Source organism: Aedes albopictus, chromosome 1 (genome assembly GCF_035046485.1).
Source record: "Aedes albopictus strain Foshan chromosome 1, AalbF5, whole genome shotgun sequence".
NCBI lineage: Eukaryota > Metazoa > Arthropoda > Insecta > Diptera > Culicidae > Aedes > Aedes albopictus.
The window spans coordinates 178,975,364-178,992,974 of NC_085136.1; the positions used below are offsets into that span (position 1 = coordinate 178,975,364).

At 40.3% G+C, this 17,611-nt stretch overlaps 2 protein-coding genes across 2 annotated transcripts in view; one reads left to right on the forward strand and one right to left on the reverse strand.

Annotated features, from left to right (window-relative positions):
• The window catches only part of LOC109416314 (scoloptoxin SSD20), a 295,456-nt gene that overhangs the window by 170,125 nt on the left and 107,720 nt on the right, over window positions 1–17,611 (forward strand). The gene's annotated exons all lie outside the window — the stretch shown is intronic.
• On the reverse strand, window positions 5,679–15,849 carry LOC134285327 (uncharacterized). Its single transcript, XM_062845902.1, has 2 exons — window positions 14,020–15,849; window positions 5,679–7,299 (listed from the first exon to the last, which is right to left on the reverse strand). The coding sequence occupies exons 1-2, from the start codon at window positions 15,590–15,592 to the stop codon at window positions 5,936–5,938; spliced, it is 2,937 nt and encodes a 978-aa protein (XP_062701886.1). The 5' UTR covers window positions 15,593–15,849; the 3' UTR covers window positions 5,679–5,935.

A 17,611-nucleotide genomic window follows, 5' to 3' on the forward strand; every position in this document is an offset into this window, starting at 1 on the left:
AGGCGAGACTTTATGGTTGTCTTTCCAGTACATGTAAAGGAATAATATCAATAATGAAATCTCAATACTTCTCCTCACTTTGATTAGAGTATAACTTTTTCCACAGGCATCGGATCATTTGCGGTCTTCGATAAAGTAGTTTGGTATATAGTCACCTACAATAATACCAAAGAGTTCTATCAATAAACGCTTACAGCGCCACCTAGCGGCAAAAATGGAAAACTTAAGATTTCTGCATACATTTGACCAGGTTTTCTCATACAAACTACAAGCACTTCGAGCGCCCCCTTAGGCTTAATCGATTTTGCTCAAATTTCGAGCATAGCTTCTGGGAGTCCTAAACAACCGATTCAGGAGGTAAGACTCGTCTTTTTTCAAAATTTCTGTTTTTCATATAAGTGTGGGCCACCCTACTCCTGGCGCATCAGATGGTTTTGACTACATTAAAATATATGGTTTATTTTCTTCTGTATTATTATTTTTACGATGCAAAAACCCTTAGATGATTCATACGTGTGGGGCCAGTGTACAATGCTGAGTGAATTGTTTCGCATCGATACATTGGCTTCAGAAGGAGCTTCTAGAAATTGTTATTTCATTAAAGCATGTTTGACAGGTCTCCTGCTCGATTGAAATGACATTGACAGTATAGACCACCTTGCGTTGCGTTACGTGGCGAGGTAACGGAGTAATTCTTAAATCGCATAAGGGCTGTCCATTAATTACGCAAGAGTTTATGGGGAGAGGAGGGGTTTGAGAAATCTTATGCGCCATACACAAAATTTTACAAGGGGAAGGGGGGGGGGTGTATCTACAAAAAGGGCGACAAGTTGGATTGCGTGAACTACCGCGCGATCATACTACTGAGCGCTGCCTACAAGATACTCTCTCAAATTTTATTCCGCCGTCTATCACCGATTGCAAGAGAGTTCGTTGGGCAATATCAAGCTGGATTTATGGGTGAACGCGCTACAACGGACCAAATGTTCGCCATCCGCCAGGTGTTGCAGAAATTCCACGAATACTACGTGCCCACACATCACTTATTCATCGATTTCTAATCGGCATATGATACAATCGATCGAGAACAACTATGGCAGATTATGCACGAATACGGATTCCCGGATAAACTGATAAGGTTGATCAAGGCGACGATGGATCGAGTGATGTGCGTAGTTCAAGTATCAGGGACACTCTCGAGTCCCTTGGAATCTCGCAGAGGGTTACGGCAAGGTGATGGTCTTTCGTGCTTGCTGTTCAACATTGCTTTAGAGGGTGTAATCAGGAGAGCGGGGATAAACACGAGTGGAACGATTTTCACGAAGTCCATTCAGCTGCTTGGTTTCGCTGATGATATTGATATTATTGCTCGTAAATTTGAGAAAATGGCGGAAACGTACATCCGTGAAGCCAGACGAATCGGATTAGTCATTAATGTGTCGAAGACAAAGTATATGATGACAAAGGGCTCCAGGGAGGAGTCAGCGCGCCCGCCACCCCGAATTTATATCGACGGTGATGAAACCGAGGCGGTTGAAGAATTCGTGTACTTGGGCTCACTGGTGACCGCCGACAACGACACCAGCAGAGAAATTCAGAAGCGCATTGTGGCAGGAAATCGTGCTAACTTTGGACTCCGCAGAACTCTACGATCGAATAAAGTTCACCGTAACACGAAGTTAATCATCTACAAAACGCTGATTAGACCGGTCGTCCTCTATGTGCACGAAACATGGACCCCACGTACAGAGGACCAACGCACCCTTGGAGTTTTCGAACAGAAGGCGTTGCGTACCATCTACGGCGGAGTGCAGATGGAAGACGGGACTTGGAGAAGGCGAATGAACCACGAGCTGCATCAGCTGCTGAGAGAACCAACCATCGTCCATACCGTGAAAATCGGGAGGCTACGGTGGGCGGGTCACGTCATCAGGATGTCGAATAGCAACCCGACTAAAATGATTCTCGAGAGTCATCCGACCGGTACAAGAAGACGTGGAGAACAGCGAGCTAGGTGGGTCGACCAAGTGGAGGACGATCAGTCTTAGCCGAACCACCTTTGAGTTCAGACGTGCGTAACAGCGCGCTTGTAAATATTTTTAAAACATAACTTATTATTTAATTTTTTGACCCCGGGTCCGTCCGCGCGCGAACCTGTGTTAGTGTTTTTTTTCTCTACTTTTCGCCTCGCGCGAATTGTCTTACCCATCGACGTCGCCGCCGTGTGTGACTTTTTTTATTTAACCCACCGCGTGTGCCATGAAGTGTGGAATTGTGAATTGTACGCAAAATGACAATCGCTTTCTGTGGCGTTGCCACGGTACCTGCAAGTGGGCATATCATGCTGCTTGCATTGGTGTCCAACGGAACCATGAAGAGGTACTTAGCACATTTATGCTGCCACTATGTCGTGACTGCCAGGAGCAGTTCCTCACGGAACTTGACTTAAAACATCTTACTGTCTCCCTCCGGGGCATGACAGAAAACATAGGACACACGATGGCTGCTAATCATCAACTGCAGGCCAACTTCAAAAGTCTTAGCTCCATGACAATATACTCGAACAAATTGAAACTATGCTCACGGAAATAAAACAAAATATTTCCAGCGTCAGCAGCTGCAACAAAAAGTGTGCCACCGACTTAAAAACTACAATGGCTGCGCTCTTCGACACATCATCCGCAGACAGCAGTATGGCGATAGAAAAGGCCGCTAAACTGGCAGCAACAGCAGCAGTAGAATCAATAGTAACAAATCAACAACAACCGCAACAACAGCAGCAGCATCAATAGCAGAATCAGTTGACTGTTCGCTGCCTAAACTAATTAATGAGTTAAGGGACGACCTAGTGAATGCGAATTCCACTCTAGCATTCACCGTAAAGGCGCAAATGGAAGAAATGGCGAAGGCATTGTCTGCACCATAACCATGCAGCTCAAATCCGTTTGCTATGAACAACTTAGAAACTGAACTGCTTAACTGCGAACCAGTTCCCAGCTGGCGTATGCTTGGCAGCAAACGAATATGGAAACGCGATTGGTCAGAGTACGACGCAAAAATGCGCTCTCTCCGCCATCAGGAAAAAAAAATGAAGAAGACGTAAGAGACGCAGAACACTTCATAATGAATGCAACAGCAAATGTATTGGATCAGACAAACAGCTTCTAGCCAATGCCAAGGTTCAATTTTCTAAGCCACTCTCCAACACAGACCATCCCATCGCAGCCCTCTCCGTTCCCAAATTCATCGATTTCAAGAAGGGAGAAACCATTAATCCATACCGAGCCGAAACGCTTAGGCAGCCTACCGACACCGCGCCAACAGAAATACACCAAAGTGCATCATCATCACTGCACGAACAGTAACAGCAATGGCAACAAGCTCGAGCTGCGATGCCTCCACCACAACAACAACAACAGCAGCAACAGTTGGACCCAATGAGTCCGCCAATAGTTTGACTTACTGAACAATCTGCAGCCGGTGACCAGCGCTTCTTGAAAGCACGACTCCGGGATCCAAAAATTATGGATCTTGTGCGCACATACCTATCATATTTACACGACCAACCACCTTTAGTATGTATTCGCGGAATCACCAAAACCAGTGATGCTGTAATGCTAGCGGCCGAAGGCTTACCAGATCACATATTTCACCTGCGCCAAGTTTTGCTGAGCGTTCACGAAGAGCTCGGCATCCCACGGGACGACGCCATGGCAGACCTGCAGTCTCATCGAGCGTTCCTTTCTAGTGAACGCATTCAACGTCTTCAAAACACAAGGGACGCGGCTCATATATTTTCTCAACCAACAAATTTTTCAACGCCGCTGACAGACTTCCATGAAGTAGCTGCAATTGACGACGAAAATATTGCTAAGCAGAATAGTATTGTAAGTATGACTAATCTTCCAAATACTTCTCCTTCTTCACAACAGAATGCGACTGAAATTCTGATCTATTGTCAAAATTTCAATCGTATGAAAAGCCCAGCCAAATGAAGAAAATTTATAAAAACATTTTAAGCTCTTCCTTGTCGGCTATTCTAGCAACTGAAACAAGCTGGAATGAAAGCGTACGAAGTGAAGAAGTTTTTGGAAGTGCATTTAACGAAGACAGAAATTTTCTGGAGTCCCAAAAAAAGTCTGGTGGAGGAGTGCTAATTGCAATTTCGAATGATTTCAATTAAGAAATTATTTCAGCACCTAAATGCAAAGACTTTGAGCATGTTTGGGTGAAATCTTGCATTTCTGGCGAAATTCACGTGTTTGCCTCCGTATACTTTCCCCCAGATCACGCTCATAAAACTACTTATGATATTTTTTTTCAATCAGCTGAACAAATTTTATCGCAATTTCCTCCCGAGGCTAAAGTTCACATCTATGATGACTTTAACCAACGCCAAGCAGACTTCATTCAGGACTCTGAAAATGAATGTATCTTACTCCCAGTCGTTGGGGATAATGAAACATTGCAGATTATTTTTGACAAAACTGCTAATTTAGGCCTTAATCAAATAAATCATGTCAAAAACCAACAACATTGTTATTTGGATTTCTTGTTCACTAATATTTACAAAGATTTTTGCGTGAGCGAATAATTGAATCCCTTGTGGAAAAATGAAGCTTTTCACACAGCAATCGAATTATCAATATTTATTCATGCTCATGGACACCACAATCCCAACGACTTTGAGTACGAAGAATTCTTTGGATACAAAAGGGCTAACTATGTCAATATAAAGCGTAGACTATACAATATAAACTAGCAATCAACACTACGGAATGAAGAAAATGTCGAAAATGCTTTTTTCGAATGAGTGTATTCTGCTTAGAGGGTTCGACAAGTCGGTACAAGATCGAAAATGCTGTAAATCTTTTTTTTGCAATTTCTCATCGTAATAGGCTGTTTTACCTCACGCAAATCTGACAGGAAAAGGCCTACTTTCCCACACCAAATAAACAGTGCTGTAATGGTTCATTACAGCACTGATTTGCGTTGCGTAATGAACCATTACAGCACTGTTTTCAGTTTTGATCAACTTCTTGATGCTTTCTGAACGCAGTTTTGAAAAATTGTGACAACTACTCTGTATAACCTGCTATGATCAGATTTTCTTAAACATGGCTATGAGCATCAGTGTGCAGTTTGATGCAAATGTTTTGTTAAAAACTATCCTCAAGCGGTAATTTATGAACTTGCAAAAAACGTTGTACGCAACTCGATGCAGAACTCGATTTTTCCAGCACTCGTCGTAATTATCCAACTCGGCAAGCCTCGTTGGATAAATGTACGACTCGTGCTGTAAAAATCGTCATTCTGCACCTTGTTGCGTAAACTACTATTATGCAATTCAGAGTGATATTTTTTATTTTATACTACTCATTTCAGTATCATAATGACCAACTTTTCCGTACCGGATCATAATGCAACTGAAATGAGTTGCATAATGCAAAATAGTTGCATAATTTTCATAATGCAACTCATTTGAGTTGCATTATGAACATTATGCAACTCAAATGAGTTGCATTATGAAAAAATCATTGCATAAAACTTTGTAAGGAACTCGTTGCAAAACTCGATTTTTTCAGCACTCTTCGTATTTATCCAACTCGGCAAGCCTCGTTGGATAAATATACGACTCGTGCTGAAAAAATCAACTTTTTGCAACTCGTCACATAAATAACTGTGACGTCTTGAATAATCAAAGAGATTTTCAATTTTACTTCTGTTTTATTCTTATGTCACTTATAAACTAACTTTTACATTTTCAATTTCTGGCCAGCGATTGCTGCGATTGAAGTTTTATTACATGGCAACCGTCGTCAGGTCAAATCGCGGTGTGTGCCATGCTGCAGGCAGTGGTGCCAATACACCACAACTACTCCCCCTCAAGATAGCGCGGTGGGCGCACTTCTCGATTCAATCTGCTCACGTTGGTCTAATCCGATCGATGATGATCAAATTGACGCAGCTCAAATCCTTCAACTTCGTCGACGAAATCCTCCCCGTAGAACTTGTTGTCACTTGAATCATTCCCTAGATTGTGCTCGTCTTCGAAATTGTCGTAGGGATACTCCAACAGTTGATGACTTCGTCGCTTGATGCGTTTTGAACCCACGGCATCGCATTCGTACAGAGCAGCTCCAAGCTTCCTCACCACAGTTGCTCGAACCCAAGCAGGCTTCTTCGGGTCACGGTAATCTCTTGCATAGACAGTATCACCTACTACGAACGCTCCAGTTCCATCCGAATTCACTCTACGCTGTCGTCTGCTACGATCCGTCTTCAGGACGTCGAATTTCAACAGCATTCCCCTTCTGCGATTTGGTTTAAACGTTCTGTGGCACTCCTCACAATTCCTTTTTGATGAGCCTCTCCTTTCAACGGATGACAACGGTATACTCCAGTTCTCATTTCCCGTGGACGCCTTTTTCAAACTTCGGGGCTCTGCCGTAGAAATAACCTCACGCTTGCTGTTTTTTCTCAGCGGCTTACTGTGGCCTACAGCAACCGACGACGCACCAAAATCGATTTTCAGTCCCCAGCTGAACATAGTCTGTCGACCCAGCAATGGGTGCCGGTCGCCGTCGAATACGAAAATTTCCTCCTTGGAATCGTGTTTCTTGAACCGCATCCGAGCGTTGAACTTACCTATCGCTCGGAAGCCGCTACCGTTATAGCAAACGAACTCCTCTCGCACGTTTGTGATGAGCTTCGCATACGGGAACAATTTCTTGAACATCCTCTTCGAAATCGCGTTTACTGGGCTTCCTGTGTCCATCTCGAAATCGATCATCTTACCATTGACGTCAATCTCCAACCGAACGGGTGGCAGGACATTCATTTTGCTCAAACGTAGGTTGTTCACTTCTGGGCCGCTGAAACTCCTTTCCGATGACGAATCGCTTTCTTCGTTAGGGCAAACCCTAGCTAAATGCCCCTTCTCATCGCAAATCTTGCAAATATAGCTTCTGTACTGACACTTACGAAAATTGTGATTGCCTTTTCCGCAAGCAGAGCACTTCGTAGGAATAGTCTTGTTCTTGTCAACCTCGTGCTGGATCCGGTGCACATCGTATACTTCCCGCCGCTGCAGAGTCGATTCCTTCTTCATCGCAATCTTCACCAAATCGTCGTACGCCGCCGTGGCGTCTTCCTCGCAAACTCGCTCGAAGATGGGACCACGCCGCAATCCCACGACGAACATATTCTTGATGAACTCGTTCAAAGTGGCACCGAAATCACAGTCGATAGCCAACTTTTTCAGTCGGGTGGCCCACTCCACCACCGACTCGTTGTCGCCTTGACGTGCTTCGAAAAATCTCGAACGCTCTCGAAAAACCACCACCGTTGGGGTAAACCGCTGGCGCATCACTTCGCAGAGCTGGGAAAAACTCTTGCATTCCGGCTTGTCCGGGAAACATAGATTCTTGATGATCTGGTAGACCTCCAGGGAAACGGAAGTCAGCAGGAACGCAGCTCTCCTCTCGTCGTCGTCCTCGTCGTTAAGGTCGCAGGCCACGAAAAACCGTTCCAAGCGTTCTTGATAAAGTGGCCAGGAATCTCCGACGTTGAACTCCGGGGGCTTCACGTTCATCTTCGAATCTTCTGGTTTTTACCTCGCCGCCAAACTGTGACGTCTTGAATAATCAAAGAGATTTTCAATTTTACTTCTGTTTTATTCTTATGTCACTTATAAACTAACTTTTACATTTTCAATTTCTGGCCAGCGATTGCTGCGATTGAAGTTTTATTACATGGCAACCGTCGTCAGGTCAAATCGCGGTGTGTGCCATGCTGCAGGCAGTGGTGCCAATACACCACAATAACTATTACAACATTATTTTCAAAATTATTCATGACGAAGTCCCTAAATAGAAAAAAAGACGTAATGTCAATTTTAAATATCCCGTCCCGTCTGGTATAATAAACAAATAAAAAAATTGAATAATCGCAAACAGAAAGCGCATAAAATTTACAAAAAAAAAAATTGCAATGAAAATTTGGAAAAAATTAGACATTTCTAATCAATTAAATTTTGCCATTGACACCGCATTTGAAGAGTACAACGCTAAAACTGAAAATGAAATAAAGTCTTACCCTAAGAATTTCTTCAGTTACGTAAAAACTAATCTTAAATCTGACAATTTTCCATCTTTTATGAATCTTGATGAACACGTAGGCAACAATCCAGACGAAATATGCAACCTATTTGCATAATTTTCCAAGAAATTTACACCACCTTTTCAGATCATGACCGTGACCGAGACTTTTTTGAATATATCCCTGTGAATATACACTCCCGTTCAAAAGTTTGGGGTCACCCCCTCAAAAACATGTCATTTTTTTAGGCCCATATGTCCGCCAATTTGCGTCCAATTTCAAAACCCTAGATTTCATTCAAAAGATAATAAGTCAAAGAAACTTTAAACATGATTTAAAAAAAACTTTTTCAAAAAATTTTGTATGTAAACTTAACCCAAAGTTGCCAAATTTTCTAAAAAATGAATATAAACTTACGGCGGTGTCGCTGGAAGTTGGGTCGACCAAATTTTAAGATGAGAGCGGTAATATGACCCATTTTCTATTAGCTTTCAACTGCTTTTTACAGAACTTAGCTAAAAAATCTAGAAAAAAAAGTTATTAAGTAAATTAATCCTTGATGTCATCGACCAAAAGTTTGGGGTCACCCCTCAAAATGCTGTATCGACCAAAAGTTTGGGGTCACTATCGTAAAACATGGGAAAGTGATTTGTTGATATCTTTGTCATCTTTCATTCAATTCTAATTCTTCTTGGCTTATTTGAAACAAAATGAATGATACTTACTGCATAGACATTGAACCACACATATTTGTTGAAATTTACATACTAAAATTTAACGTAAAGTTGCCTCATTTTTTTGAAGCGTGGTAAAATGTGCTAACTTTACATAACATTTTTATATACAAATATACGTTAAAGACATCAAACGTAAATTTAGTTATTTATCTTTGAAATGAGCCAAAAATAATTAAAATTGAACTATAGATGACGAAGATATCCCCAAATCACTTTTCCATGTTTTACGATAGTGACCCCAAACTTTTGGCCGATACATCATATTGAGGAGTGACCCCAAACTTTTGGTCGATGACATCAAGGATTAATTTACCTAATAACTTTTTTCTAGATTTTTTAGCTAAGTTCTGTAAAAAGCAGTTGAAAGCTAATAGAAAATGGGTCATATTACCGCTCTCATCTTAAAATTTGGTCGACCCAACTTCCAGCGACACTGCCGTAAGTTTATATTCATTTTTTAGAAAATTTGGCAACTTTGAGTTAAGTTTACATACAGTTTCTTTGACTTATTATCTTTTGAATGAAACCTAGGGTTTTGAAATCGGACACAAATTGGCGGAGATATGGGCCTAAAAAATGACATGTTTTTGAGGGGGTGACCCCAAACTTTTGAACGGGAGTGTATTTCCTGTGGATATAACTCACAATGAAGTGACGGTACACGACATCTTGAACGCACTTAAAAATTTAGATGCTTCTCAAGGTGCTGGACCCGACGGCCTTCCTCCTGTATTTTTGAAGAATCTAGCTATGGAGCTCACCACTCCACTATTTTGGCTGTTTAAAAAATCTCTCGAAACAGGTATCTTCCCCAAATCATGGAAAAGCTTTTTTTTGATACCTTTTTTCAAATCTGGCAAAAAATCTGACATACGTAATTACCGCGGAATTGCCATTATCTCGTGCATTCCTAAATTACTCGAAGCAATAATCAATAAAAATAATTTTGCTCAAATTAAGAATAGAATAACGCACATGCAATATGGATTCTATAAAGGGCGCTCAACCGCTACAAATTTATTGGAATTCATTAACTTTTCATTGACTACAATGGATAATGGCAAACACGTAGAAGCTCTTTACACTGACTTTAGCAAGGCATTCGACCGCATTGATATTCCAATGCCACTCTTCAAATTACAAAAAAATGGGTATAGAACCCCGACTTCTTAAATGGCTTGAATCGTACCTTACAAACCGCAAACAAATAATAAAAGGAAAAACATCACATCCCATTCAAGTCACTTCAGGAGTGCCTCAAGGTTCCCATCTGGGCCCTCTTTTATTTATTCTTTACATTAACGACATCTCCTTCATGTTGAAGAAAACAAAAGTGCTTATTTATGCCGACGATATGAAACTATATATGGAAACAGGGAATCAAGAAGACATCAACTTATTTCAGAATGAAATTCGAATATTCCACACATGGTGTTCAAAAAACCTACTACAATTAAATATCAAAAAGTGTAATTTAATCATTTAGCAGAAAACGAAATACACTAAACATATCAATTTCCTTGGGCGATCAGAAAGTGGAAAAATGTAGTAGAGTTAGGGATTTATTTTTATTCTAAATCACTTAGGTAACCTAATTTACAGCTCTATTGTCCAGTGGGGCACTACGTGAGCAATTTCAATTGACAGCTGCACTTTTGTACAGCGCCTATATTCTATTCTACTTTATCGAACTGGTTGCCTTTCTGTTGCTTTCACTTTTCTACTTTATACCTAGTAGAATGATGAGCACAAGGATGATGATGGATGGCCGTTGTTCCTTTCCAGTCCGAATGGGGGTCCATTATGAGTAGCAGTTCGCCGATGTCCAGGTATCCGGGTCCGTTTGAGCCATGGGGCTCAGAAGAGGGTCAGTGTCAGTTGCTCTCGGGGGAAAAGCAACTGACGAAAAATTGCAAGTGCCGGGGCTGGGAATCAAACCCATGACCAACCGCATATGAAGCGAACGTGTGACCACGGGCCCCGGCAAAGTTAGGGATTTAGGATTAATCTTAGATTCTAATCTTAATTTCAATGACCACTACAATGACCATAGGGGAAACAATATACTTGGCTTTATAAAACGCTTTAGCTTTAATTTTGACGACCCCTACACAATAAAAACATTATATGTTGTCTATGTTAGGTCAATTCTGGAATATTGTAACATTGTCTGGTCCCCATTTCAAAGTAAGCATTTCGATCGAATAGAATCAGTACAAAAGCAATGTCACAGGTTCTCTTTCACTACAGGGATTTGTCATCAACGTCGAAAAGAAGAACCATTCGATTTGAATCAATCCCGAAAATTGCCGCGTTTATTATTCATCAAACTGGTTTTGTTAATTTTCACTTAATCTAGTACTACATCATAGTTAGGGAAATTGAGAGTGTTTTTTGTGAAGAGAGGAAAAAAGGGCGTAATTAAGTCTCGTTGTCTATTCGGTTATCGTCACGTGCTTTTGTCGTTTCGTTCGTTGCACTGAGTGCAAGAAAGAGAGGATTGCTTTGTCGCGGGGGTGCATCTTTAAGCTGTGGGAATATTGCTCGTCGGTGGTGTGCTTGCTGGTGCCGGTTAAGCGATCGGTTCAAGTCGATCACTCCGTTGCTGCATGTATGTAGAAATATGATCGGTGTCTAGAATTTATGGTCGTTGACACTTGTGTGGGCAAATAAGAGGTTTGGAATGGAACGTGTGAACTGATAGAAATAGGTGTTTGGGATTTGTAAATCAGTTCTGGAAAATATTATTTTGCACTTTAAAAAAGGCTAATAGCATTTTCTCAGATTTCTGACATGGTTTTGGTTTAAGCATTTGCGGGTTCATGTTAATTTATTGTCGTGAGAACATGTTCGTCTTGTCAGGTCTTGTGTTTCATGATCTTCGTATGATTTTGTTATATCGTGGGAATTGTGGAATTGGATTTGTCAAGCTTGTTACTAAATGAGAAAAAGTGATAAGGTTTTACCTTACATCTTCCTCCCCAAAAAGGTTGAAGGATGTAACGTAGTGAAATCGTTCAACTGTTGTCAACATTTGGTTTTAAATCGTGAAAATGGAAGGGTTTTTTCTCTCTTACAATGTGTGGTGTTTTAAAATTATGCTCGATAATTTGATATAATTTAGAATTTTGATGTACGGGAATTGCATTTTTTTTTATTATTATTATTTATTTATTTATTTATTTTTTTTTGGTTTGAGTAGAATAAGATTTGTTGATGAGTTCCTCTGCTGAAAAAAAAAGGTTTTTGTGTTTCTCTAAAATTTTATAAGTCTATTTTTATGTACTTTGAATGTATGTTTTGTTAATTTATGTGTTATTTCACAATTGGGTTCTTCTATTTTTCTCACCGTGTAGGGTCCTTTATAGTATGAATCTAATTTATGTCTGTTTTCACTTTGCAAATACACAATGTCTCCAGGATTTAATTTCAATGGGTTGGCTGTATTGTCAATTATTTCTTTTCGTTTAATTTTTTGTTCTTTTAGTTTCTGTTTTGCTAATTCATGTGATTTCTGTAATTTATATTTTAGTTCTTTTGTATATAGTTCAAAATTATATATTGGATCAACTTTTCCAGTATGTAAGCATGGTAAATATGGTGTAATGGGTTTTACTCCAAATATTAATTCGTAAGGTGTATACCCATGATCTGTATGTGGTTTTGAGTTATAATTGTTATTGTTATTGTTACAACATTGTTATTTGGATTTCTTGTTCACTAATATTTACAAAGATTTTTGCGTGAGCGAATAATTGAATCCCTTGTGGAAAAATGAAGCTTTTCACACAGCAATCGAATTATCAATATTTATTCATGCTCATGGACACCACAATCCCAACGACTTTGAGTACGAAGAATTCTTTGGATACAAAAGGGCTAACTATGTCAATATAAAGCGTAGACTATACAATATAAACTAGCAATCAACACTACGGAATGAAGAAAATGTCGAAAATGCTTTTTTCGAATGAGTGTATTCTGCTTAGAGGGTTCGACAAGTCGGTACAAGATCGAAAATGCTGTAAATCTTTTTTTTGCAATTTCTCATCGTAATAGGCTGTTTTACCTCACGCAAATCTGACAGGAAAAGGCCTACTTTCCCACACCAAATAAACAGTGCTGTAATGGTTCATTACAGCACTGATTTGCGTTGCGTAATGAACCATTACAGCACTGTTTTCAGTTTTGATCAACTTCTTGATGCTTTCTGAACGCAGTTTTGAAAAATTGTGACAACTACTCTGTATAACCTGCTATGATCAGATTTTCTTAAACATGGCTATGAGCATCAGTGTGCAGTTTGATGCAAATGTTTTGTTAAAAACTATCCTCAAGCGGTAATTTATGAACTTGCAAAAAACGTTGTACGCAACTCGATGCAGAACTCGATTTTTCCAGCACTCGTCGTAATTATCCAACTCGGCAAGCCTCGTTGGATAAATGTACGACTCGTGCTGTAAAAATCGTCATTCTGCACCTTGTTGCGTAAACTACTATTATGCAATTCAGAGTGATATTTTTTATTTTATACTACTCATTTCAGTATCATAATGACCAACTTTTCCGTACCGGATCATAATGCAACTGAAATGAGTTGCATAATGCAAAATAGTTGCATAATTTTCATAATGCAACTCATTTGAGTTGCATTATGAACATTATGCAACTCAAATGAGTTGCATTATGAAAAAATCATTGCATAAAACTTTGTAAGGAACTCGTTGCAAAACTCGATTTTTTCAGCACTCTTCGTATTTATCCAACTCGGCAAGCCTCGTTGGATAAATATACGACTCGTGCTGAAAAAATCAACTTTTTGCAACTCGTCACATAAATAACTGTGACGTCTTGAATAATCAAAGAGATTTTCAATTTTACTTCTGTTTTATTCTTATGTCACTTATAAACTAACTTTTACATTTTCAATTTCTGGCCAGCGATTGCTGCGATTGAAGTTTTATTACATGGCAACCGTCGTCAGGTCAAATCGCGGTGTGTGCCATGCTGCAGGCAGTGGTGCCAATACACCACAACTACTCCCCCTCAAGATAGCGCGGTGGGCGCACTTCTCGATTCAATCTGCTCACGTTGGTCTAATCCGATCGATGATGATCAAATTGACGCAGCTCAAATCCTTCAACTTCGTCGACGAAATCCTCCCCGTAGAACTTGTTGTCACTTGAATCATTCCCTAGATTGTGCTCGTCTTCGAAATTGTCGTAGGGATACTCCAACAGTTGATGACTTCGTCGCTTGATGCGTTTTGAACCCACGGCATCGCATTCGTACAGAGCAGCTCCAAGCTTCCTCACCACAGTTGCTCGAACCCAAGCAGGCTTCTTCGGGTCACGGTAATCTCTTGCATAGACAGTATCACCTACTACGAACGCTCCAGTTCCATCCGAATTCACTCTACGCTGTCGTCTGCTACGATCCGTCTTCAGGACGTCGAATTTCAACAGCATTCCCCTTCTGCGATTTGGTTTAAACGTTCTGTGGCACTCCTCACAATTCCTTTTTGATGAGCCTCTCCTTTCAACGGATGACAACGGTATACTCCAGTTCTCATTTCCCGTGGACGCCTTTTTCAAACTTCGGGGCTCTGCCGTAGAAATAACCTCACGCTTGCTGTTTTTTCTCAGCGGCTTACTGTGGCCTACAGCAACCGACGACGCACCAAAATCGATTTTCAGTCCCCAGCTGAACATAGTCTGTCGACCCAGCAATGGGTGCCGGTCGCCGTCGAATACGAAAATTTCCTCCTTGGAATCGTGTTTCTTGAACCGCATCCGAGCGTTGAACTTACCTATCGCTCGGAAGCCGCTACCGTTATAGCAAACGAACTCCTCTCGCACGTTTGTGATGAGCTTCGCATACGGGAACAATTTCTTGAACATCCTCTTCGAAATCGCGTTTACTGGGCTTCCTGTGTCCATCTCGAAATCGATCATCTTACCATTGACGTCAATCTCCAACCGAACGGGTGGCAGGACATTCATTTTGCTCAAACGTAGGTTGTTCACTTCTGGGCCGCTGAAACTCCTTTCCGATGACGAATCGCTTTCTTCGTTAGGGCAAACCCTAGCTAAATGCCCCTTCTCATCGCAAATCTTGCAAATATAGCTTCTGTACTGACACTTACGAAAATTGTGATTGCCTTTTCCGCAAGCAGAGCACTTCGTAGGAATAGTCTTGTTCTTGTCAACCTCGTGCTGGATCCGGTGCACATCGTATACTTCCCGCCGCTGCAGAGTCGATTCCTTCTTCATCGCAATCTTCACCAAATCGTCGTACGCCGCCGTGGCGTCTTCCTCGCAAACTCGCTCGAAGATGGGACCACGCCGCAATCCCACGACGAACATATTCTTGATGAACTCGTTCAAAGTGGCACCGAAATCACAGTCGATAGCCAACTTTTTCAGTCGGGTGGCCCACTCCACCACCGACTCGTTGTCGCCTTGACGTGCTTCGAAAAATCTCGAACGCTCTCGAAAAACCACCACCGTTGGGGTAAACCGCTGGCGCATCACTTCGCAGAGCTGGGAAAAACTCTTGCATTCCGGCTTGTCCGGGAAACATAGATTCTTGATGATCTGGTAGACCTCCAGGGAAACGGAAGTCAGCAGGAACGCAGCTCTCCTCTCGTCGTCGTCCTCGTCGTTAAGGTCGCAGGCCACGAAAAACCGTTCCAAGCGTTCTTGATAAAGTGGCCAGGAATCTCCGACGTTGAACTCCGGGGGCTTCACGTTCATCTTCGAATCTTCTGGTTTTTACCTCGCCGCCAAACTGTGACGTCTTGAATAATCAAAGAGATTTTCAATTTTACTTCTGTTTTATTCTTATGTCACTTATAAACTAACTTTTACATTTTCAATTTCTGGCCAGCGATTGCTGCGATTGAAGTTTTATTACATGGCAACCGTCGTCAGGTCAAATCGCGGTGTGTGCCATGCTGCAGGCAGTGGTGCCAATACACCACAATAACTATTACAACATTATTTTCAAAATTATTCATGACGAAGTCCCTAAATAGAAAAAAAGACGTAATGTCAATTTTAAATATCCCGTCCCGTCTGGTATAATAAACAAATAAAAAAATTGAATAATCGCAAACAGAAAGCGCATAAAATTTACAAAAAAAAAAAATTGCAATGAAAATTTGGAAAAAATTAGACATTTCTAATCAATTAAATTTTGCCATTGACACCGCATTTGAAGAGTACAACGCTAAAACTGAAAATGAAATAAAGTCTTACCCTAAGAATTTCTTCAGTTACGTAAAAACTAATCTTAAATCTGACAATTTTCCATCTTTTATGAATCTTGATGAACACGTAGGCAACAATCCAGACGAAATATGCAACCTATTTGCATAATTTTCCAAGAAATTTACACCACCTTTTCAGATCATGACCGTGACCGAGACTTTTTTGAATATATCCCTGTGAATATACACTCCCGTTCAAAAGTTTGGGGTCACCCCCTCAAAAACATGTCATTTTTTTAGGCCCATATGTCCGCCAATTTGCGTCCAATTTCAAAACCCTAGATTTCATTCAAAAGATAATAAGTCAAAGAAACTTTAAACATGATTTAAAAAAAACTTTTTCAAAAAATTTTGTATGTAAACTTAACCCAAAGTTGCCAAATTTTCTAAAAAATGAATATAAACTTACGGCGGTGTCGCTGGAAGTTGGGTCGACCAAATTTTAAGATGAGAGCGGTAATATGACCCATTTTCTATTAGCTTTCAACTGCTTTTTACAGAACTTAGCTAAAAAATCTAGAAAAAAAAGTTATTAAGTAAATTAATCCTTGATGTCATCGACCAAAAGTTTGGGGTCACCCCTCAAAATGCTGTATCGACCAAAAGTTTGGGGTCACTATCGTAAAACATGGGAAAGTGATTTGTTGATATCTTTGTCATCTTTCATTCAATTCTAATTCTTCTTGGCTTATTTGAAACAAAATGAATGATACTTACTGCATAGACATTGAACCACACATATTTGTTGAAATTTACATACTAAAATTTAACGTAAAGTTGCCTCATTTTTTTGAAGCGTGGTAAAATGTGCTAACTTTACATAACATTTTTATATACAAATATACGTTAAAGACATCAAACGTAAATTTAGTTATTTATCTTTGAAATGAGCCAAAAATAATTAAAATTGAACTATAGATGACGAAGATATCCCCAAATCACTTTTCCATGTTTTACGATAGTGACCCCAAACTTTTGGCCGATACATCATATTGAGGAGTGACCCCAAACTTTTGGTCGATGACATCAAGGATTAATTTACCTAATAACTTTTTTCTAGATTTTTTAGCTAAGTTCTGTAAAAAGCAGTTGAAAGCTAATAGAAAATGGGTCATATTACCGCTCTCATCTTAAAATTTGGTCGACCCAACTTCCAGCGACACTGCCGTAAGTTTATATTCATTTTTTAGAAAATTTGGCAACTTTGAGTTAAGTTTACATACAGTTTCTTTGACTTATTATCTTTTGAATGAAACCTAGGGTTTTGAAATCGGACACAAATTGGCGGAGATATGGGCCTAAAAAATGACATGTTTTTGAGGGGGTGACCCCAAACTTTTGAACGGGAGTGTATTTCCTGTGGATATAACTCACAATGAAGTGACGGTACACGACATCTTGAACGCACTTAAAAATTTAGATGCTTCTCAAGGTGCTGGACCCGACGGCCTTCCTCCTGTATTTTTGAAGAATCTAGCTATGGAGCTCACCACTCCACTATTTT

Bases quoted from the DNA above. Each gene is read 5' to 3' on its own strand.
- LOC134285327 (XM_062845902.1), bottom strand. From the start codon at position 15,592: ATGAACGTGAAGCCCCCGGAGTTCAACGTCGGAGATTCCTGGCCACTT. The intron at 7,300-14,019 runs GTGACAACAAGT...AAGCACGTCAAG, and splicing joins CAATCTAGGGAATGATTCAA to GCGACAACGAGTCGGTGGTG.